Source organism: Anomaloglossus baeobatrachus, chromosome 1 (genome assembly GCF_048569485.1).
Source record: "Anomaloglossus baeobatrachus isolate aAnoBae1 chromosome 1, aAnoBae1.hap1, whole genome shotgun sequence".
NCBI lineage: Eukaryota > Metazoa > Chordata > Amphibia > Anura > Aromobatidae > Anomaloglossus > Anomaloglossus baeobatrachus.
In genome coordinates this window covers 479,822,290-479,845,629 of record NC_134353.1, presented here as the reverse complement: position 1 = coordinate 479,845,629, position 23,340 = coordinate 479,822,290, and the positions used below count along the sequence as shown (strand labels likewise).

Genomic DNA, 23,340 nt, shown 5'->3' with positions numbered 1-23,340 from the left:
GCTAGCCAGTAATGGTTACTTTTCAAGCCCAAACAGGGGGATAAAAAAATTATGTAATCACTCACTTATGAGGAAAAAATGATTGAATCATGAAAAACAAAAGAACACTCCAATACATCACTAGTATTTTGTTGCACCACCTCTGGTTTTATAACAGCTTGCAGTCTCTTAGGCATGGACTTAACGAGTGACAAACAGTACTCATCATCAATCTGACTCCAACTTCTCTGATTGCTGTTGCCAGATCAGCTTTGCAGGTTGGAGCCTTGTCATGGACCATTTTCTTAAACTTCCACCAAAGATTTTCAATTGGATTGAGATCCGGACTATTTGCATGCCATGTCATTGACCTTATGTGTCTTCTTTCAAGGAATGTTTTCACAGTTTTTGCTCTATGGCAGGATGCATTATCATCTTGATAAATGATTTCATCATCCCCAAACATCCTTTCAATTGATGAAATAAGAAAAGTGTCCAAAATTTCAATGTAAACTTGGGTATTTATTAAAGATGTAATGACAGCCATCTCCCCAGTACCTTTACCTGACATGCAGCCCTATATCATCAATGACTGTGGAAATGTACATGTTCTCTTCAGGTAGTCATTTTTTTATTGTTTAGCTTTTCTGTATGTAAATCCTATTTCCTTTAGGCGGTTTCTTACAATTCGGTCACAGACATTGACTCCAGTTTCCTCCCATTCGTTCCTCATTTGTTTTGTTGTGCATTTCCTGTTTTGGAGACATATTGCTTTAAGTTTCCTGTCTTGATGCTTTGATGTGTTCTTTGGTCTACCAGTATGTTTGCCTTTAACAACCATCCTATGTTGTTTGTATTTGGTCCAGATTGTAGACAGAGCTGACTGTGAACAACCAACATCTTTTGCAACATTGTGTGATTTACCCTCTTAAGAGTTTGATAATGCTCTCCTTTGTTTCAATTGACATCTCTCGTGTTGGAGCCATGATTCATGTCAGTCCACTTGGTGCAACAGCTCTCCAAGGTGTGATCACTCCTTTTTAGATGCAGACTAATGAGCAGATCTTATTTGATGCAGATGCTAGTTTTGGGAATGAAAGTTTACAGGGTAATTCCATAATTTTTTCCTCATAATTGAGTGATTCCATAATTTTTCCCCTGTTTGGTCTTGAAAATTAACTGTTAATGGCTAGCACATTATGTTTTCATGATTGTTTTTTAGTGTTTCTTAAAGCCAGAAAGTTGTTATTTGAAATGACTTTAATTTGGTGCCCTGTCTGTGATCTGTTTTTTTTTTTTAAACAAAAGTAAACAACTGAATGAACATCCTCAGAGCCAGGTGATTCCATAATTTTTGCCAGGGGTTGTATTAGTAGACTTGTGGAGAGGTGGACTGGATTATTATACACCTGCAATTACCATTCTGTGATTGACGATGTATCCACTCTGCCGGTGTCCTCAGTCAAGTTAGAAACTGTTGTGAGCTCCACGGCAAAGTCAATGCCATCTTCACTGTCAACAGCATATGGATCTGAATCATACTCATATGAATAATATGAGTCTTCTGGCTGGTGAATAGGCATTTCTTCCTCTGTGTGAATAAAAGGTTTAGTTAGGTATTTGATTATTGCTGTTTAATCCGTTTTCCATAAAGCCGATACCGCTTTCTAGCTCTTATGATCAAGATAAGTATTTACGTTCTAAAATTAAACGGGTTCTTTTCACATAGCATGTACAAGCATATATGATATGTGCTGTATGACAAATTGCCTAAAAACTTTACTAGCCAAACCTATGTCATGAGATAATCCTCGTGGCAAATGTTGCCTTGTTTACTACTCTTATGCTTAAAGTGAATCTGTCAGCACATTTTTGCTACCTCAGAGCAGCATAATATATGAAAATAAACTTGATTCCAACAATGTATCACTTAGTTTATGGGTGCAGCAGATATGACCCAATCACAGTTCTTAGATGTAGCATGTTGCAGAGCTCAGCACACTAACCATATCCACATCACATCTCTATATGTACATTGTCTATTGAGAGTGAGCTGCTTATCAAAGGAGGGAGCATGGTCAGAGTAGGTCTCATGCATTGCTGTAGTCCAAGCAGAGATAATGTCCTGATGGTGATAAGACCTTCATTACAAGTAAATAACAGCACACAGCTTGATAAGTGACACATCTTTGAATTCTGAGTTTTAACCTCCACCTCGCACTATATTTAGATTACATAACAAAGACCTGATGACAAATTCCCTTTAATATCTATATAATGACCTACAGTGCCTTGAAAATTTATTCATGTTTTGTGAACTTTTCACAGTTTTTTCATGTTACACCCTCAAACTTAAATGTATTTTATTTATTTACATTTTATGTGATATACCTACATAAAGTAGCAAGTATTTGTGAAGTGTAAAGGACATACATAGTTTTCTAAATATTCTAGAAATATAAATCTGAAAATTGTGATGTGCATTTGTGTTCAGCCCCCTTTAGTCTTATACCCCTAAATAAAATCCTGAGTCTGCCTGTGTATAATTTATTCTCAGTATAACTACAGCTGTCGTGAAAATCTCGGAGGTTTGTTTGAAAACATTAGGGATCCAACAGCATCATGAAAATCAAGGAACACCCCAGACATATCAAAGATAAAGTTGTGGTGGACAGTAAAGCAGGGTTAGGTAATTAAAAAAAAATAGTCAAAGCTCTGAACATGTCAAGGAGCACTGTTCAATCCATCATTCAAAAATAGAAGGAGTATGTTTGTGGATATAACATGAAAAATGTGGAAAGGTTCATGAGGTATTAATACATTTTTCAAGGTAATGTATATAATGTAACTGTGGAACAGTTGTATATCTGAGTGTATGCTCACACTAAGCATATAAAAAAATTGGTCTGATTCTCATCCAGAAAAGTTGGACGAGTAAAATCCATTTGATACTCCATATATCATGCAAGTGCTATGTGAGTGCGTGATTTTTTTTTTTTTTTTTCATCTCACTTAACATTTAGATGATATCCGTATGATATCCGTATGATATCCGTATGCAATCCGTATTTTTCTCAGTAGCTATTATTCAACAATCATGTGCAGGACCCATTTGAAGTGTTCTATCCAACATAATAGTAATGTATTCATATAAAACAAATGCCACAAGGATAGGCCCTGTGACATCTGTTTTTTTTCTTGTACCTATAGACTTGAATAGATGAGTCTCGTCTGATTTGCACAGCGAATCGCATCATGCTGCAATTTTTTCCTCAGGCCGAATACAGAAAATAGCAGATCACTACTGACTCATTGAATAACATTGGTCTAATTTTCTCTCGCATTGCTCTCATCCATTTTATACACTAGTGTGAGTATACCCTGTGACATACGTTCAGCAGAAATTTTGAAAGTTGCGCCCTGAAAGCAAACCCCAAGCCTGATGATTGGTGATGTAAACAGTCAGCAGGCTTATGGTAAAGGCTAAACCCTTACAACTTAGCTGTCCCGATCAAATTCCTGTACATTGTGTACAAACTTTTTAACTGCTTTGTTAAAAATGTAGAGTGTAAATCTGTGGAAAGCCAGTAATGTATTTACAATATTCCATTATAAAGGGATCTCCACTTTTTATTAGAAAGGTCTAATGACAATAGATTTATCACCCCTTAGATCAGCTGTCAGGGCACCCTCTATTAACGTAGGATATAAGGTATTACAATGCTCTAATGGGCTAAATAATGTTTTTTTTTTAACTAGGCAACCCTTTACATGATGTTTATATAGGCTTCTTGCACTACATAGCAATTCATTTTGACCAACAAATAATGTTATGTTAAACACCCTGTCCCTCGGTGTGGGGATAGGATCAATTAAGATATTTGGTCAGAAATATGAATTATTATGAATTAATCTAGACCATGGGTCCCCAATTCCAGTCCTCAAGGGCCGCCAAAAGTGCATGTTTTCAGGATTTCCTTAGTATTGCACATGTGATAATTTAATCACCTCCACAGTTGATGATTCCAACACCCATGCAATGCTAAGGAAATCCTGAAAACATGCACTGTTGGCGGCCCTCGAGGACTGGAGTTGGGGAACCCTGATCTAGAGGGTGGTGACAGAGAATGGAGGTGTTGGTTAATTAGTCGCAATTTAGGGGTCTGCGTTCTACACTGATTTAGGCTTCTGACACACATCCGTGCCGCCGATACGTGTTTGCTATTTTTTGCACGTACCGGCGGCACAGAGACACGTTCAGCAATGCTAGCCTATTGTAGCAGGCACACACATGTAAAACCACACGGAACATGTGTCCGTGTGCGTTTGTACGTGTGTGCGTTTTTCTACACACTGACATGTCCACGTGTTCTCCGGCAGCACGGGTGTCACACGGCCCGCACCCGTACCACACGGATGTAGTGTGGATGCGGTCCCGTGTGACACGCGCCGGAGAAAACACATGTGTCAGTGACAAAAAAAACCAAAACATTTACTCACCTTCTCCAGCCCTCCTGTCGCTGCTGCCACTTGCTGATTGCTCATTATGCTCATTTAATATTCACTTCACTGCAGCCGGCAGCAGCAACAGCGGGGAGACGGCAGGGCTGGAGACCGAAGATCAGCACCACGGACAGCAGAGGAAGGACCACGTGAGTATGCAAATTACCGGTTCTACGTGTGCTATCACGGGTAGAACACACGTGGACCGCACATACCCGAGACACGTACTTACCACATGCAACACGCAGGGTAAATACGTGTCTCGCGGCACGTGCGTGTTTTTAACGGAATTGTGTTTCAGGCCTTAGAGACTGCTCTGAGGACTGAATTCATTTCAAGGGACTGGTGTGGGAGCTAAATATAATTAGGGCTCTGAAATATGAATATACAAATAATTACCAAAACCAGCTAACATTGCCCTACATTGCTTTATTACCTCGTCTCTAGATTTCAATCTTGGATCAACTCCCAGCACTGGGGCTGGTGGACCTCATCCAGCTAAGATCCGTTATATATAATTTACAGGGTGTATTGGGTAAATAAAGAGGGAAAGACTGAAAGTTCCAAATCTACCGTAATTTTGGTACCCCTTTGTTTTTGCATAGTTAACAGAATACAGTAGAACCTTGGTTTATGAGAACAATCTGTTCTGTGCTTGTAAACCAAGTTACTCATCTAGCAAAGCAAGATTTCCCATAGGAAATAATGGAAGCTCAGACAATTCGTTCCACAAGCTGTTCAATGGCCCATCCTGGTCCCCTATTGTGCCATTCCACACACGCACAAATACACACACACACACACACACACACACACACACACACATATATTATGCTCACCTTACCTTTCGTTCCATCGCCAGCCTCCTGATTCTTGTAGTCCGCAGGTACAGGTATGTGTATTGGGTAACCATTGCGACTTTTGCCGGAGCTTCCGCTTTCAGCGCTTCAGCAGCAGACGTCATACACAGGAGACGCTTGCCTCTGATTGGCCAGCAGACTGACGTCAAAGGCATGAGCCCATGCCTCTGATTGGTCAGTGTGCTGCCTTTGAGAAGTGTCTGACAGCGGAAGTTCCTCCATCGTCGATGGTTACCGGATACACATCCTGTACCGGCGAACTACAAAAACCAGGAGGCCAGCGAGGGAACGGAAGGTAAGGTGAGCATAATATGTGTGTGTGTGTGTATGTGTGTTTGTGTGTGTCTGTGCGTGTTTGTGCAGACTGCAAGAATGGGTCAGAGCGCGGTAAAAGTACGGAACCGGAAGTGTGTGCATTGAGTATTTGCTCGCACAGCAAAAATTGCTCATAAACTGAGTTACAAATTTACAGCAAGCTCGTATAGCGAAATTCTCGCACACCAAGTTACTCGTAAACCAAGGTACCACTGTATTTTCCTACCTGGCAATTTGTACCTCATGCGCAGATGACATTACTGGGTGACATGATAGTATTCTGCTTTATTGTGTATTTTCTTTAAAGGTCATTTTTAGCAAAGTTTGCTATTCATTGATGCACTGAGATTTCCACAATATGTACAACCTTTACCTGCTTTCTCTTGTGATGGCTCCTTTTCTGGCATTGGGACAGTGTACTCCGCTTCCTCTTCTGATATATTTTCTTCTGTTATAAAGAATAGAAAAAGTATAAGGTTCAAGATGAAATGCGACAGAAATGGCAAAATAAAGAAATACACAAAAAGCGGCTGCAGAAGAGAAAAACAAGCACATAGTAGACATTGGCATTCTAAAAGTAATTGCTGTAAAAAAATATAGTATGTCACAAAAGTGAGTACACCCCCTCACATTATTGTAAATATTTTATATCTTTTCTTGGGACAACACTGAAGATATGACACTTTGATACAATATAAAGTAGCCAGTGTACAGCTTGTATAACAGTGTAAACTTGGTGCCCTCTGAATAACTCAACAAGCAGCCATTAATGTAAAAACTGCTGGCAACAAAAGTCAGTACACCCTGTGAGACTGTGACCGGGGTTATCTATGACGGCCGGTATGTCTCGCCCAGGTTGTGCTCACTCCATGATAGAAAGTAAATCCACTATAGGGTTAATGTTGTTTCCCTACAGGCTTAAGGAAGGGTTAAAAGGAAACAGGAACGAGGGCAGGTGTGCCGGGTGTGGGGGAAGTGACCAGAACTTCCTGAGCCCTCTGCTGGAGAGGCACATGTATTTTGTTATGGACTTTTTGTTTGGACATTAAACACCGTGTGCTGTGAACCTTGATGCCTGGATCCCGTGTCTTCTGCTGCGCAGCCGACCGCGCTACCTCACATATGGTGGAGAATCGGCGGGCATGACAGCCGGTGAGGTGTAGCATCCATCCCTGGTGACCCAGCTGCGCATGTCCGGGATTCGAGCGGCTATACTACAGCCCAAACCCGGCGACGCCATGGAGGACATACTAAAGCATTTGGCTCAGGCTAATGCACAGCAGCAACAGACCAATGCACACCTGCGCCAATCCTTGCAAGTGCAGGAAAAAAAACTCCAAGAACAGTTGGATCAGGCCAATGCACGTCAGCAGCAATCCTTGCAAGTGCAGGTCAAAATGCACCAAGAACAGATGGAGCAGGCCAATGCACGTCAGCAGCAATCCTTGCAAGTGCAGGACAAAAGGCACCAAGAACAGATGGAGCAGGCCAATGCACGTCAGCAGGAAGCCTTACAATTGCAGGAAAAAAGGCACCAAGAACAGATGGTTCTCCTGGCCAAGTCGATCCGTGCCGGACCGGCAGCAACAACCCCGGGACCGGGTGATGACGGCAGCGTCCGGAAAGCGGTGAGACAAGCGTTGCAAAAGATGACCCCGGGTGATGATGTGGAAGCGTTCCTGGCGGTGTTTGAGCGGGTGGCCGAGCGGGAAAAGCTGCCGACCCCGCAGTGGGCTGAGGTATTGTCGCCCTATCTGACGGGGGAACCCCAAAAAGCGTACCTGGACCTCGGTACCGAGGACGCCATTGACTATGTGACCCTGAAAGCCGAAATACTGGCTCGGTTGGGGGTGAATACCTATGTACGGGCTCAGCGGGTAAATCAGTGGTTCTATGAGGAAGCCAAACCCGTACGCTCCCAGGCCTATGACTTATTACATCTTGTAAAAAAGTGGTTGCAGCCTGACACTCTGAGCCCGGCGCAAATGGTGGAAAGGGTAGTAGTGGATCGTTTTGTGCGCACTTTACCCGTCACCGTTCAACGGTGGGTAGGACAGGGTGACCCGAGTACCCTGGACCAATTAGTGTCCCTGGTAGAGCGGCATGTGGCTACGCAGGACTTGATACGGGACACTGAGACTTTGCGTACCGCCCGTCGGTCCGGCCCCTCCAAGCCTAGGGCCAAGGACCCACCGCCGACACCGGTACAGGAGTCCGCTACCATCCTGGCTGAGGCCGCGCCCGCCGTTCCTGAGGTCCGGAAGGCCATGTACCCTAAACGACAACTTGTCAAGGGGGTTTCCTTCCCTATTAGATGTTGGCGGTGCCAGCGGGTGGGACATATGGAAGCCCAGTGTCCACTCACCACGGAGCCCATGGATTGTGGGGTTACCCGGCGGGGTTCAATGTATGCTCAGGTGGTGTGTACCGCTGACCTGGTCTCCCCAGAGACAGAGCCCCACTTGTGCCAAATACAGGTGAATGGATGTCCGGTTACAGGATTGTTGGATTCCGGAAGCTTAGTGACCCTTGTGCGATCCACCTTGAGAGCTAAAGTAAAGGCCACAGGACGCACTGTGGGGGTGGTTTGCATACATGGGGACCGCCACGACTATCCCACGGGGATTGTCACCATCACAGCACCTTGCGGTCAGGTGCAACATGAGGTGGGACTTCTTAACACTCTTCCTTATGACGTGATCCTAGGAAGGGATCTGCCCTATTTTTGGACTTTATGGAGGGGACCCCCTAAGTCCCCTCAGATATTGGTCGGTCCGGGACCTGAGCCCTACAATCCTGAATCCGGGACACCTGCCGTAGGGGTCACGATGATAGGGACAGAGTGTGAACCCGATAGGTCACCCCTAGAGGTATTGGCAGGAGAGGCTGAGACGGTCGAGCCCATCCCGGAGTTGGAGGCGTCCCCGGATACGTTTGGGACAGCCCAACTCCAGGACCCTACGTTAATACATGCCCGGAGTCGGGTGACAGTAGTTGACGGGGTGGCACAGCTGCCCAGTGCCCAGGTAAGGTACCCCCATTTCGCTCTTAAGCAGGATTTACTCTACCGGGTAGATGAAATACGGGGCGTAGGGGTAGAACAGTTGGTGGTGCCCCAGCCGCATCGCCGGCGGGTCCTCGACTTGGCTCATAAACACCTGATGAGTGGCCACCTAGGGGTCAAGAAAACGCAGGAGCGAATATTGCAAAGGTTCTATTGGCCCGGGGTCTTTGGGGAGGTAAAACGGTTCTGCGAAACCTGCCCGGAGTGTCAGCTTACTGCACCCCTGACCCATTTTCGCAGTCCGTTGGTACCGTTACCCATTATAGAAGTCCCTTTTGAACGGATAGGGATGGATCTGGTGGGGCCCCTCGTAAAGTCCGCTCGAGGGCACCAACACATCCTAGTGATCGTTGACTATGCCACCCGGTATCCCGAGGCGATACCTCTCAGACATACTGCAGCAAAGCTTATAGCTCGGGAGTTGTTTGCTGTGTTCTGCCGGGTGGGATTGCCCAAGGAGATCCTTACGGATCAGGGGACCCCATTCATGTCTAAAGTGACCAAAGAGCTATGCCGGCTACTCCAGATCAAGCAGTTGCGTACGTCTGTGTATCATCCGCAAACGGACGGTTTAGTCGAGCGTTTCAATAAAACCCTGAAAACCATGCTAAGAAGGGTGATTTCAAAAGACGGGAAAGACTGGGATATGATGCTTCCCTATCTGATGTTTGCCATACGAGAGGTGCCACAGGCATCCACGGGGTTTTCGCCTTTTGAATTGTTATACGGGCGACATCCCCGGGGATTGTTGGACCTGGCAAAGGAAACATGGGAACAAGAGCCCACCCCCCATAAAAGTGTGATTGAACACATTTTGGGTATGCAGAACCGCATAAGCGCGGTCATGCCAATTGTGAAGGAGCACTTACAGGAGGCTCAGGCCGCGCAAAGCGGCCGCTACAATAGACAAGCCACCGTGCGGACCTTTAAACCCGGGGATCGGGTGTTGGTATTGATCCCCACGGCGGAGAGCAAATTCCTGGCTCAGTGGCAAGGCCCCTACGAGATAAAGGAAAGAGTAGGGGTGGTTAACTATAAAGTATTGCAGCCCGGTAGGCGGAAACCTGAACAAATATACCATGTCAACCTATTAAAACCTTGGCAGGAACGGGAAAGCCTGATGGCTGTTTTTTCCCCACCTCCCTCCTCTTCGGGTCGTTCACATCCGGCTCCAGCGACCTCCGGAGAGGACGAACCGGAAGTAAGGATTGGAGAAGCCCTCACCAAGCAACAGAGGCGAGAGGCCAGACGGTTGGTTCAGCAGAACCCCGATGTCTTCTCCGAGCTGCCCGGTAGGACCAGTCTGATACGACATGATATTGTCACCGAGCCCCACCTGAAGGTACGCCTGAAGTCATACCGGGTGCCGGAGGCTCGACGACAAGCCATATCGGAGGAAGTAAAGACAATGTTACGCCTGGGGGTCATCGAAAAATCCCGGAGTGAATGGGCTAGTCCGATTGTCCTAATACCAAAACCCGATGGCTCCTTAAGGTTCTGCAATGACTTTAGGAGATTGAACGAAATATCCAAGTTCGATCTCTACCCCATGCCCCGGGTGGATGAGCTGATTGATAGGCTGGGACAGGCGCGATATTTTACCACGCTCGACCTGACCAAAGGGTACTGGCAGGTGCCACTAACGGAGTCCGCCAAGGAGAAAACAGCTTTTGTTACGCCGGAGGGTCTCTTCCACTATGTTGTCTTGCCTTTTGGGTTACATGGCGCTCCGGCCACGTTCCAGAGGTTGATGGACTTAGTGCTGGAACCCCACCAGGCGTATGCATCAGCGTACCTGGATGACATCATTATTTACAGCTCCGATTGGCAGACCCACTTGGAACAGGTACAAGCGGTGGTGGACGCGCTTCGAACAGCCGGATTGACAGCCAATCCCAAGAAATGTGCATTGGGACTCACGGAAGCCCGCTACTTGGGCTACGTGATAGGCCAAGGAGTGATTAAGCCCCAAATTAACAAGGTTGAGGCGATCCAGAAGTGGCCTAGACCCCTGACCACGAAGCAGGTTAGGGCCTTCCTGGGTATCGTGGGGTACTACAGGAGGTTTGTAAAGGATTTTGCGGGACTATCAGCCCCCTTGACGGACCTTCTCAAAGGCAAGAAGTCCGTCATGGTGCGGTGGACTCCGCAGGCCGAGGACTCCTTCCGGGCCCTGAAGGGGGTCCTGTGCGGACAGCCCGTTCTGGTCAACCCTGATTTCCGGAAGGAGTTCATAGTACAGACTGACGCCTCGGAGGTCGGCCTGGGGGCAGTGCTGTCTCAGGTGGTTCAGGGGGAGGAACACCCCGTCACCTTCTTGAGTAGGAAGCTCACCCCTCCCGAGCGGAATTATAGCGTAGTGGAGAAGGAGTGCCTGGCGATCAAGTGGGCCTTGGAGTCCCTACGCTATTGCCTGCTGGGACGGCAGTTTCGCTTGGTGACGGATCACTCTCCACTGGTCTGGATGAGGTCCGCCAAGGAACGGAATGCCCGGGTTACCCGGTGGTTCCTTTCTCTGCAGAACTTCCGGTTTACGGTTGAACACCGGGCCGGTAGGTTGCAGGGCAACGCCGATGCCTTGTCCCGCGGCCCGTGCTTGATGGCTGGAGTTCAACCCCGCACGCTTGAACTGAGGGGGGGGGTATGTGAGACTGTGACCGGGGTTATCTATGACGGCCGGTATGTCTCGCCCAGGTTGTGCTCACTCCATGATAGAAAGTAAATCCACTATAGGGTTAATGCTGTTTCCCTACAGGCTTAAGGAAGGGTTAAAAGGAAACAGGAACGAGGGCAGGTGTGCCGGGTGTGGGGGAAGTGACCAGAACTTCCTGAGCCCTCTGCTGGAGAGGCACATGTATTTTGTTATGGACTTTTTGTTTGGACATTAAACACCGTGTGCTGTGAACCTTGATGCCTGGATCCCGTGTCTTCTGCTGCGCAGCCGACCGCGCTACCTCACAACCCCTAAATGAAAATGGCCAATTTGTGCCTAATTAGCCATTTTCCTTACCCAGTGTCATGTGACTCATTAGTGTTACAAGGTCTCAGGTGTGAATGGGGAGCAGGTGTGTTAAATTTGGTGTTATCGCTCACACGCTCTCTCATACTGGTTACTGTAAGTTCAACATGGCACCTCATGGCAAAGAATTGTCTGAGGATCTGAAAAAATAGTTGTTACTCTACATAAAGATGGCCTAGGGTATAAGAATATTGCCAGCATGGTGGCCAAGACCATACACTGGTTTAACAAGATGGGTTCCACTCAGAGCAGACCTCGCCATGGTTGACCAAAGAAGCTGAGTGCACGTGCTCAGTGCCATATCCAGAGGTTGACTTTTCAAAATAGACTTATGAATTCTACTAGCATTGCTGCAGATGTTAAAGAGGTGGTGGTCAGCCTGTGAGTGCCTAGACCATATGCTGCATACTGCATCAAATTAGTCTGCATGGCTGTTGTCCCAAAAGGAAGCCTCTTCTAAAAGATGATGCACAAAAAAGCCCGCAAACAGTGGGGCATCCTCAAACGAAAACTGGAGGAGCACAAGTTCTCCCATATCAACCAGCTCAGTGATATACTGGAGGATTGAAAGAGGATTCCAGTGGCTCCTGTGAAGCTTTAGTGAAATCCATGCCCAAGAGAGATAAGGCAGTGACATACTTAAACATAATGGTGGCCACAGAAAATATTGACACTTTGGGCAAAATTTGGCCATTTTTACATAGAGGTGTACTCACTTGTGTTGCCAGCGGTTTAGACATTGATGGCTGTGCGGAGTTATTTAGAGGGAACACCAAATGTACATTGTTATACAAGCTCTACACTGACTACTTATTGTATCAAAGTGTCAGATTTTCTGTGTTGTCAAATGAAAAGATCTGAAATATTTACAAAAATGTGAAGGATGTATTCACTTTTGTGATAAACTAGATATTGGTATAAGGACATAACTGGCAGTTGTTTGTTTCAGATTCCAGATGTTTGTTTCAGGATCTTCCCTAGAAACAGAGCAAGCATACCTAACTGATTCTTTGTCCTGAATGAGGAAATGCCTAGCTACAATTGTGGGCAGCGCTGGAGTCCTGGGTTCAAATCCCACCAAGGACAACATCTGCAAGGAGTTTGTATGTTCTCCTCGTGTTTGTGTGGGTTTCCTCCCACACTCCAAAGACATATTGATAGGGACTTTAGATTGTTAGCCCCAAAGGGGACAGTGATGCCAATGTATGTACAGTGCTGTGGAATTAATGGTGCTATATTAATGAATAAATATTATTATTATTATTATTGTAGGTACATGCCAAGCCATTCTCAGAGCAGAATACAAACTCCCGAAAATCTAATCTAATAAAATTGATATGTGGAGTCGGTATGAGCCATGTGTGGCTTCTCTGCACCCTATGAAACACTACAAATAAGGGGAAACCATAAACCTGTAACAATCCTACCTTTAAATGCAAGCAGATTTGATTCCTTTAATAAATTTAGCTCTTACCTGGGATGCAATGTGACATTGGGACACGCTCTATCCTGGTGTTATTCCTGCATGCAGTAACTTCCATCTGACATTGGTTCTGATAGAGGACACCATCAGATCCACACATTGGGTCACCATCATATCCACAATCTCGGTAACACATGCAACGTTCATAATGTTCCTCTTCAGGACACGGGTATCCACCAGTACAGGGACCAGTGGGAGTGAAACCTGAAATAAAATATATACTCTGCTCAGTCTAAGTTTGCTGTAACTTGAAGCACAGTATCCTATGTGAACTATATAGAACATGGGGATTTTCACAAGATGCTAAGTTAGATAATTTACTGATCGCCGGAGATAAGACCACTGGAATCTCCCAGAACCCCATCCAAATGGAGATGGTTGACCATGCGCACCTCTGAACCATTCAAACAAATGAAAATGCTTTAATCTAAACCATTGCCCCAGTCTCAAGTCTTTCGCAGCCTCTAACAGGTTTTCATCCAGGATTGCCCCTGTATTTAGCTCTATCCATATTCCCATCAACTCTGACCAGATTCCCTGTCCCTGATGAAGAAAAGCATCCCCACAGCATAATGCTCCCACCACCATGTTTGATAGTGGGGATAGTGTTTGCAGGGTGGTGTGCAGTGTTATTTTTCCACCACACATAGCAGTTTGCATTTGCAATTAGCACAAAAAAGTTCTACTTTGGTCTTACTGACCAGAGCACCTGCCATATAGGGGACATGGCTACCTAGACAACAGGATAAATCCTCAAATTCAGGACCATCTTTTTGGATGAGGGACGGTTGGGATCATATTGAAAGGAAGGAAATCCAGCGCGATCCTAGGGGTATATTAAAAAGTCCAAATTTATTTGCAAAAATAGTTAAAATACAGTGGTGTGGCTATAAATTGCAGGGGGGGTATGCCTCATAGAACTACGCGTTTCGACACATAGTCTTAGTCTTGTTCAAGTCTTGGAACAAGACTAAGACTATGTGTCGAAACGCGTAGTTCTACGAGGCATACCCCCCTGCAATTAAACAGCCACACCACTGTATTTTAACTATTTTTGCAAATAAATTTGGATTTTTTAATATACCCCAAGGATCGCGCTGGATTTCCTTCCTTTCAATATGATTCCAGGACACTCAGCAGCAGTGCTTTCCGTGCGCTGGATCTGAATGGGGAGCGGTGTCTGGCTTATAACGGTGAGCTGAAACTTTCACCTTTTTCTGCACAGGGACGGTTGGGAGGTATGTTTTAGACCAGAGGTGGATAATTAATTTTCCTGAGAGGCCACATGAAAGACTGTGACTATTTTGGAGGAGCAGAACCAATAGGCTAAGATTAATTTTGCTCAATATTAATATTAATTATAATATTTTAAATTCATATAAATTGTATCACTTAATATTGAGTAGAATTAAATATGCTGACACCCCCATCTACCATATGAGCCTACACTTAGCCCCAAATACATTATGAGTCCATACACATCCCCCTATATACAGCTTAAGCATCAACATAGTCCCCTATAAACAGTATGAGCCCCCACAGTCTCCCTGTGTGCAATATAAACCGTCAGATAGCCTTCTATATACAGTATGAGCCCTCACATAGCCTTCCTATAAACATTATGAGCCCCTATATGGCTCCTATATACAGTATGAACTATCACATAGCCTCTAAATAAAGTATGAGCCCTCACATAGATCTCCAATATACAGTATGAGCCACCACACAGCCCCTATATACAGTATGAGCCCTCACATTGCCCCTATATACAGTATGAGCCTTCACATACACCTCCTATATACAGTCTCACATACATTGACGAGCAAAAGATTAACAATGTTTTGAACATTTGACTTTCAAACTCTCTCTATCCACTACAACTTTAAGGCGGGCTTTGCACGTTGCGACATCGCAAGCCGTTGCTGCGATGTCGCACGCGATAGTCCCCACCCCCGTCGCAGCAGCGATATCTTGTGATTCCTGGCGTAGCGAACATTATCGCTACGCCAGCTTCACATGCACTCACCTGTCCTGAGACGTCGCTCTGGCCGGCGTCCCGCCTTCTTCCTAAGGGGGCGGGTCGTACAACGTCACAGTGACGTCACATGGCAGGCGGCCAATCAAAGCGGAGGGGCGGAGATGAGCAAGATGTAAACATCCCGCCCACCTCCTTCCTTCCGTATAGCCGCCGGCGGCAGGTAAGGAGATGTTCCTCGCTCCTGCGGCTTCATACACAGCGATGTGTGCTGCCGCAGGAACGAGGAATAACATCGTTCCCGTCGCGGCAGCGTAATTTTGAAAAAGTCGGAGCCTACACAGATGATACGATAACGACGCTTTTGCGCTTGTTAATCGTATCATCTAGGATTTACACACTACGATGTCGAAAGTGACGCTGGATGTGCGTCACTTTCGATTTGACCACACCGACATCGCACGTGCGATGTTGCAACGTGCAAAGCCGCCCTAAGAGTGAGACTACCTTTATTTTATAGACAATCATCTTGGCTATCTCAAACATAAATTTGACTTGAAACTATTTTGTATATAATTAGTTATGCAGTTTCTTGTCAGGTCGCTGCATTGTTACTGTTTTGCTCCTAAAAATCAAAATTTTAATTTTTATTATTGTATTGGTATTTTGTAAATCTTCTTTGGCTTTCAATACTGCCTGAATACGTCTGGGCATGCTCTTGATCAGATTCAAGCAAGTCTCGACCAAAATCTTATCCCAGGTCTCTTCTACACGGTCCCAATTTTGGAACATACTGGTCGACTCAGTTGGGTATGTGTACAGCTTTTTCTTCAACTCTACCCACATGTTTTTGAATGGGCTGAAGTCTGGTGACTTTGAAGGCCAGTCCGGCACCTCTAATTCATTGTCATTGAACTATTTCTTTGCCATTATCAACGTATGCAGATCATTGTCCGGCTCGAACAGTATGTCATCCTTTTCATACCCATAGTACTTGAGTGTACGAAGTAACTCCTCTTGCCAGATACTCAGATATAGCTCAGCACTTAAAGAACCATTGATCCTGGTCAAGTATCCAACACCTTTGGCTTTGAAACAAGCCCATGTCATCAGGCTTCCTGTAGTGAAGTTAACAGTTTCTTCAATTTCTTGATCCGTTAGCCCCTTTTCCCTTGTGTCTTCCAGATCCATTTGCATTTATCAGAGCCTAATCTATTGACTTTCATCACATTGCTTCAAATCACCCATTTTCAATCTTCTACTTTCCACTTTTCGCACTTCTTTGCAAACTCAAGCCGACACTTTCTATGATGATATTGAAGTCGAGGCCTATTCACTTTTTTCAGGCCACCATTCCAGACTTGTGTAATGTGCATTGCACGATGCTTGCATGGATGTCTGTGATCTCACTGTAATGAAGAATATGAGCCACCTCTACTACTGTGTTTGATGCGCCAAAACTGATAGACCTTGTGATGAGCCAACTTATTGACTCCGATATTTTGCCTGGACGTACACCTCTTGGCTTTTGAATGGTTGGACAGACTTCATTTCTTATTCTTCCAACTGTCATGGCACTCACATTATGCAGTTTGACAATTTTCTTGGCCGAGAGATTGCTATTGATGAGCTGGATGGAGCTGTTTGTCTTTTCATGGGAAATCTTCTTCATGGCTTCTCCTCAATTTGAAACAGTGACCTTTCACTTGGGAATCAACCTAATAACACACTGAGCTATTAGGGAATGTGAGAACAGGTTGTAATTTGTAGTATACAAGAAGAAAAAAAAATTCAAAACCAGAAGCAAAACAGTACTGTAGCGTCCCACAGGGCAGGTGGTTAGCCTACTCGTTGCCGGGCCATTTCGGGTTGGGTCAGGCGATGTCATGGGTGGCCTTGCCCGGTTCCGTTGTCCCGAGGCGTACAGTAAATGGTGGGGTAAGCGGGGTATTTTTGAGAGTTTGTCGTGACTCCACCTGTGGATTGTAGCCAGTAGTAGCCTCCGCTGCAGAATTCTTCGCTGGGGCAGGTGGTAAGGCAGCCAGGATGGTGTCGCCCACCACAGGAGGAGCGGACCCCGGGTGGATGAAAAGGGGAGGTAATGGCGGTTGGCACCTAAGCGCTGGGCGGCGACTCCGGTATGGACAAGCAAAAATAGTCTCTGCGGTTTCAAGGAGTAGTTTCTCACAGCTTCAGTCGCCAGCCAAGTAGCACTGGTCACTGCCGTGAAGGGCTCAGGTTGATCCCGGATCCATGGGAGGTCAGAACCGGTGCGGTAGTCTGTGGGCCCTTCCTCACTGCGCCTTCAGTGCGGGTCCCTGTGGCTTGAAGCACTTAGGGGTACTTTACATACTGCGACATTGCTAGCGATGTCAAGCGCGATAGCACCCGCCCCCCGTCATGAGTGCGATATTGTGTGATTGCTGCCGTAGCGAACATTATTGCTACGGCAGCGTCACACACACATACCTGTGTAGCAACGTCGCTGTGACCTCCGAACAATCCCTTCCTCAAGGGGGAGGTGCGTTCGGCGTCACCGTGACGTCACTAAGTGGCCGGCCAATAGAAGCGGAGGGGCGGAGATGACATCCCGCCCACCTCCTTACTCATTGCCAGCGGACGCAGGTAAGGAGATGTTTGTCGGTCCTGCGGTGTCACACACAGCGATGTGTGCTGCCGCAGTAACGACAAACAACATCGTACCTGTGGCAGCAGTGATATTAAGGAAAGGAGCGACGTGTCAACAATCACCGTTTTTGAACAATTTTTCGATCATTGATCGTCGATCCTTGCCTTTGTCGCTACCGGCGCCGGATATGCGTCACTAACAACGTGACCCCGACGATAAATCGGTAGCGATGTCGCAGCGTGTAAAGCCCCCTTTAGAGTCCCTTCCGTACTAGGTAGAGTACCATTCCCTATGCCAGTAGCGTGAATCCCCTTGAGTCTGACGTGATCTAGGCCCCGGAATCGTAGATGCCACTTGGCTCTGGAAACTTGTGTGGTCGAAGAAGCATGGAACCTCTCCGTCCGACAGAATCTGGTGATGCAACGTGGAATTACACCACCCTAGGGTGCTGCACCCTGAACAGCGCTGGCCCCGGGGGAACTGACACAGTATCCTCCTCAGCGACCGTTAAACTGCTATGTCCCACAGGAGCTACCGGGAAAGACGTCCGCTCACTGTCACCCCTGCTGGAGTCCCCTATGTACAGTATGAGCCCTGACATAATCCACAATATTTCCAGTATGAGACCACACATAGCACTCCTATATACAGTATAAGCCCTTACATAGCCCTCCTTTATCCAGTATTAGCCCGCATATAGTCCTCCAATATACAGTATGAGCTCCCACATAGTACCCTATATAAAGTATGAGCCCCCACATAGCCCTCCAATGTAAAGCATGAGCCCCAACATAGCCTCCTCTATACAGCCACACATGTCAAACCATATACTCACCTTGCTTCCGGGTACCCAGGTGCTGCACTCTGCTGCGTTATCCAGTGCACTGACTCTCTGCACAGCAGACGCAAGGAAGTGACAGTGCTTCTGCTGTCTCAATCACACACTGTTTTTGGTGGAAGAATAGGCCGTCGGCTTCATTCTACATCAATGTAACCATTAGGACACATGCAGCGGGCAGTGGAGGGCCACTGTTTTCAGCCCTTTAACTATCTCAGTCCGCAGGCCGTACTGGAACAGCCAGAGGGTCGGATGTGGCCTCCCTGAAGAAGTAATCGAAACGTGCGTGTCGGGGCACGTTTTCCTGGGTCACTACTAGCTACTGTGGGTGAGTGAATGATTATTTGGTTTGGCTCATAGGTTTAGGTTATTAGCATGTTGGTAATCTGGAGTAATTACTATTTGTGAGTCCCTTTATGGAATCCTCACTCCAGCCTATGGCCGCTTCCCAGTGTATGGTAATAATGTTCCATAGACATGTCTACAGCCTTTACTCTATAGAGTTTCTACTTTTAGCCTATGACTGTTTTGTAATGTATGGTAACAATGTTGTATAGACATGTCTACAGCTGTTATATTTCAGCAATCTAATTTATCCATACTGGGTCTACCCATGTAATTATCTAATACAGTTCACTTATACATACTCTCGCCACATGTGGGGTGTGGGACCTATGTGATTTGTCATCAGTGACACTCCTTAAAAGCCTGATCAATTGTCATACGATTACTTTAACTCTTGTCGTTGTATGTCACTTCTTGTAATTGATTTATGTAATAAACACTTTTTATATTTTTGCAAGAAGTTGTCCTGATCTGTTTTTGACTATTTGGTCATGTGTAGGACCATGACTACATTATCCCTTAGCTCTCTTGTTATGTAAATTCTTGTTTAGGGTGTAGTCTCTACAATTGTTGGATATGGTGTCATATTCTGCCCTCATCTATGTAACTAAGGGGCACTTTGGACACTACGACATCACAGCTGCGATGTCGGTGGGGTCAAATCGAAAGTGACGCACATTCAGCGTCGCAGTCGATATCGTAGTGTGTAAATCCTTTTTGATACGATTAAGGAGCGCAAAAACGTCCAAATCGTATCATCGGTGTAGCGTCGGTCAATTTCCATAATTTTGGAAGGACCGATGTAACGATGTTGTTCCTCGTTCCTGCGGCAGCACACATCGCTGCGTGTGAAGCTGCAGGAGCGAGGAACATCACCTTACCTGCGTCCCGCGGCTCACGCCGGCTAAGCGAAGGAAAAAGGTGAGCGGGATGTTTACGTCCCGCTCAGCTCCGCCCCTCCGCTTCTATTGGCCGCCTGCCGTGTGACGTCGCTATGACACCGCACGACCCGCCCCCTTAATAAGGAGGCGGTTTGCCGGCCAGAGCGACGTGGCAGGGCAGGTGAGTGCATGTGAAGCTGCCGTAGTGATAATGTTCGCTACGGCAGCCATCACCATGATATCGCAGCTGCGATGGGGGCGGGGACTATCGCGCTCGGCATCGCAAGCATCGGCTTGCGATGTCGTAGTGTGCAAAGTGCCTCTTAGGCAACTAATGAAGTGGATGTGTGCATACTCAATCTCTGAACTATTCAGACTATCTTAAAAGGGTGGTTCACCCATATTTTTTTATTGTCTAGATCGATTTTATATTGAGAAACAATGTTTCTCTCAAATACCTTATGTTGGCAATAGTGCCTGTGAGAGGCGCTATTGCAGACCGCTGCTCTTGCTCCAGTGACGTCCCCGTCAAGTGCTGCACACGTCACATCCGTGCAGCCGGCTGTATTCTTGTGTTTCGCTGTCACAGCCCATCTGCTCTCTCCTCCCTCCTCCCTCACAGCACAGCGCGTCTCTTGCTTGCAGCGTTCTGCGAGGAGGGATGAGGGAGGGGGAGCAGATGGGCTGTGACAGTGGTGAAACACCGCTCACAGCTCAGAGTCTGGAAGACTGTAGCCGGCTGCACGGATGTGACGTGTGCGGCACTTGACGGGGTCGTCACTGGACGGGGAACAGCGGTCTGCAATAGCGCCTCTCACAGGCCCTATTGCCAACACAAGGTATTTGAGAGAAAAATTGTTTCTCAATATAATATCGAACTAGACAATAAAAAATATGGGTGAACCACCGTTTTAAGGAGGTTTTTTTATTTCATAAAACCTTTGTCCCCATGTGCAGTTTTGTTTTACAAAACCAACTGAGCTTTACTCACCCTTGGTGGGTTCACAGCTGAGACTCCACCAGAGAATGGATCGGGCATGGTGAGTTTTTTAAACAAACTGTGCCTAGGAACAAGAGTTTTTAGAAAATGGAAAAACCTGAAATCTTCCTAGCTTAACTCACTATCTAGGGAAAACCCCTTTAAGTGTAATATGTGTCTTATGAACAAAAACACATTAATTTTTCCCATTAATTTTCTAACAACTATATATACAAATAAATATCATGCAAAGTTAAGAAGCATCATACCAGTCCACTGATTTGTAGAGCTCTCCACTTCATTGCAAGTGGTACCATCACACAGCTCTCGGGACAGTGGGCTGTTTTCGCTAGCATTATAGAATCTGGTTGCTTCAAATGCTGTTGAAAGGCAATGTACAACAATTAGATAATTTCTCTGGTTTTAAGCAGTCAAGCTTGCCACTGTTTTAATTATTTCTATCACACAAATCATCTGTTAAACTCGCCATACATAATAGATTAATGTCAGCCAAATCTACTGATTTTCTAATACGTATGCGGGTCTTCAGACTTCCTCCATAAAGATCTTGGAGGAAATAAGTATTGGACATGTTAAGGGGTTTTCTGAGATTACATTTTTCATCTTTTTTAAATAGCTATCATCAGTAATGATGACTTTCTAAATCACATCAGCCAAAGTGCCTGTTTTGTTTTTTTCGTGTAACCCCACTCCTCTTTTTTGATTTGGCATTTTGGCACTGATTACATCACTTCTATAAGTACAAGGTCATCAATGATATCCCATTTTGGAACGTAAAGCCCGCTTTACATGCTACAATATATCATACGATGTGTCGGCGGGGTCACGTCGTAAGTGACGCACATCCGGCATCGTAAGGTACATTGTAGTGTGTGACAGGTACGTGCGATTGCGATTGAACGTTAAAACGTTCATTGCATACACGTCGTTGAATCCTGACGAATTGCACGTTGGGTTGTTCAATGTTCCTGAGGCAGCACACATCGCAGTGTGTGACACCCCGGGAACATTGAACGGATCTTACCTGCCTCCCGCGGCTGCAGCCGGCAATGCGGAAGGAAAGAGGTGGGCGGGATGTTTACGTCCCGCTCATCTCCGCCCCTCCGCTTCTATTGGCCGGCTGCCGCGTGACGTCGCTGTGACACCGAACGTCCCTCTCACTCCAGGAAGTGGACGTTCGCCGCCCACATCGAGGTCGTATGGACGGGTAAGTACGTGTGACGGGGGTTAATCGTTTGTGCGGCACATTCAACAAATTGAACGTGCCGCACATACGATTAGGGCGGTTACGATCGCATACGATATCGTATGTGAAATCGTAACATGTAAAGCAGGCTTTAGTGCTCTTTTGTTAGTGTGCATGCTTGGATTAGGCAACTGTCAGACTGGAAGATGCATTTTCATGGGCAACTGCACATTGACAAGTTTGAAACCGGTCATTATTGATGACATCCCATTTTGGGGATTGTCAATTTGCAGTTGCCGTTGAGGAGGAAAGGACCAAACTAGCAGCTGCCTGGTCTACATAGGTATTAGTGCTTGCTGTGGAAGTTCTCTTTGAGCATGCGCAAGGCTTGCTTGCTCCACGTGTTCTTAGTGCACATATTAGTGCTTGCTCTGATCCAGGTAACAGGTGCTCGTAAGATGGCTCATTAAGGCATGAGGGAGGAACAAAGAGAATTAGGAGACAGGAAAAAAACCTAAATGTGTTTTTACTGACAAGAACTGATTAACTGTAGGTCTTTGTCGCTACTACAGAGACAATGAAGATCTGCAGTAATAAAGATCAATCAGAACAGGTCGATGCTGGAGAAGAGGGCTGTAATGCCTGCATGGATTCACAGACTCAGACTGGCTATAATGGACAGGCTAGAGGAAAGCCGCTTACAAAGCAGGACCCGAAGAACCTGAAACCCTTTAACCTCTATACAGGGATTTGGAATTACACAGGGCCCTGGAGATCACTACTAGTGGTAGGCTGCAGTCCGATGAGAGTAGTAGCCAGGCAGGGTCGAACCGGGAAATGCAAAATAGGGACAGAATCACGCAGCCAAGGACGTAATCAGAAAACAAAGCAGAGGTCAAATTCGGATCGGGCAGCGAGGTACATAAACAGCAGGCAGGAGTGTAGTCAGGTAACAAGCAGAAGTCAGAATACCAGAATCACTAAACAGAACAGGGCGGGACAGGAACCAGGAATACAGAACTATATCTGGCAGTGGTCAGCAGACAGGAGGGGAAATAAGGAGGGTGTGGTGTCTTCCCATTGGTTGTAGCTGAATGATGGTAACTTCAGCTGGAAGACACAAGCCAACTACAGTCAGCCAGTGGTACTGCAGATCCCAAGGAAAAACAGCGCAGTGGATGAGCGGAGCCTGTGCCCACCAGCGCCGCTGGCATCGACTCCTCTCCCATCACCAGCACTATCCACGGCAGGAACACGGCGTCA

At 46.2% G+C, this 23,340-nt stretch overlaps 1 protein-coding gene across 1 annotated transcript in view; it reads right to left on the bottom strand.

The window, feature by feature from the left end:
• CPAMD8 (C3 and PZP like alpha-2-macroglobulin domain containing 8) overlaps window positions 1–23,340 on the bottom strand; it is a 299,461-nt gene that overhangs the window by 3,440 nt on the left and 272,681 nt on the right. Inside the window, exons 39-42 of the mRNA XM_075314975.1 lie at window positions 21,140–21,250; window positions 13,215–13,427; window positions 6,031–6,105; window positions 1,399–1,570 (exon numbers count right to left, since the gene is read on the bottom strand). Coding sequence (XP_075171090.1) covers window positions 1,399–1,570; window positions 6,031–6,105; window positions 13,215–13,427; window positions 21,140–21,250 — 571 coding nt within the window. The remainder of the gene's footprint in view (window positions 1–1,398; window positions 1,571–6,030; window positions 6,106–13,214; window positions 13,428–21,139; window positions 21,251–23,340) is intronic.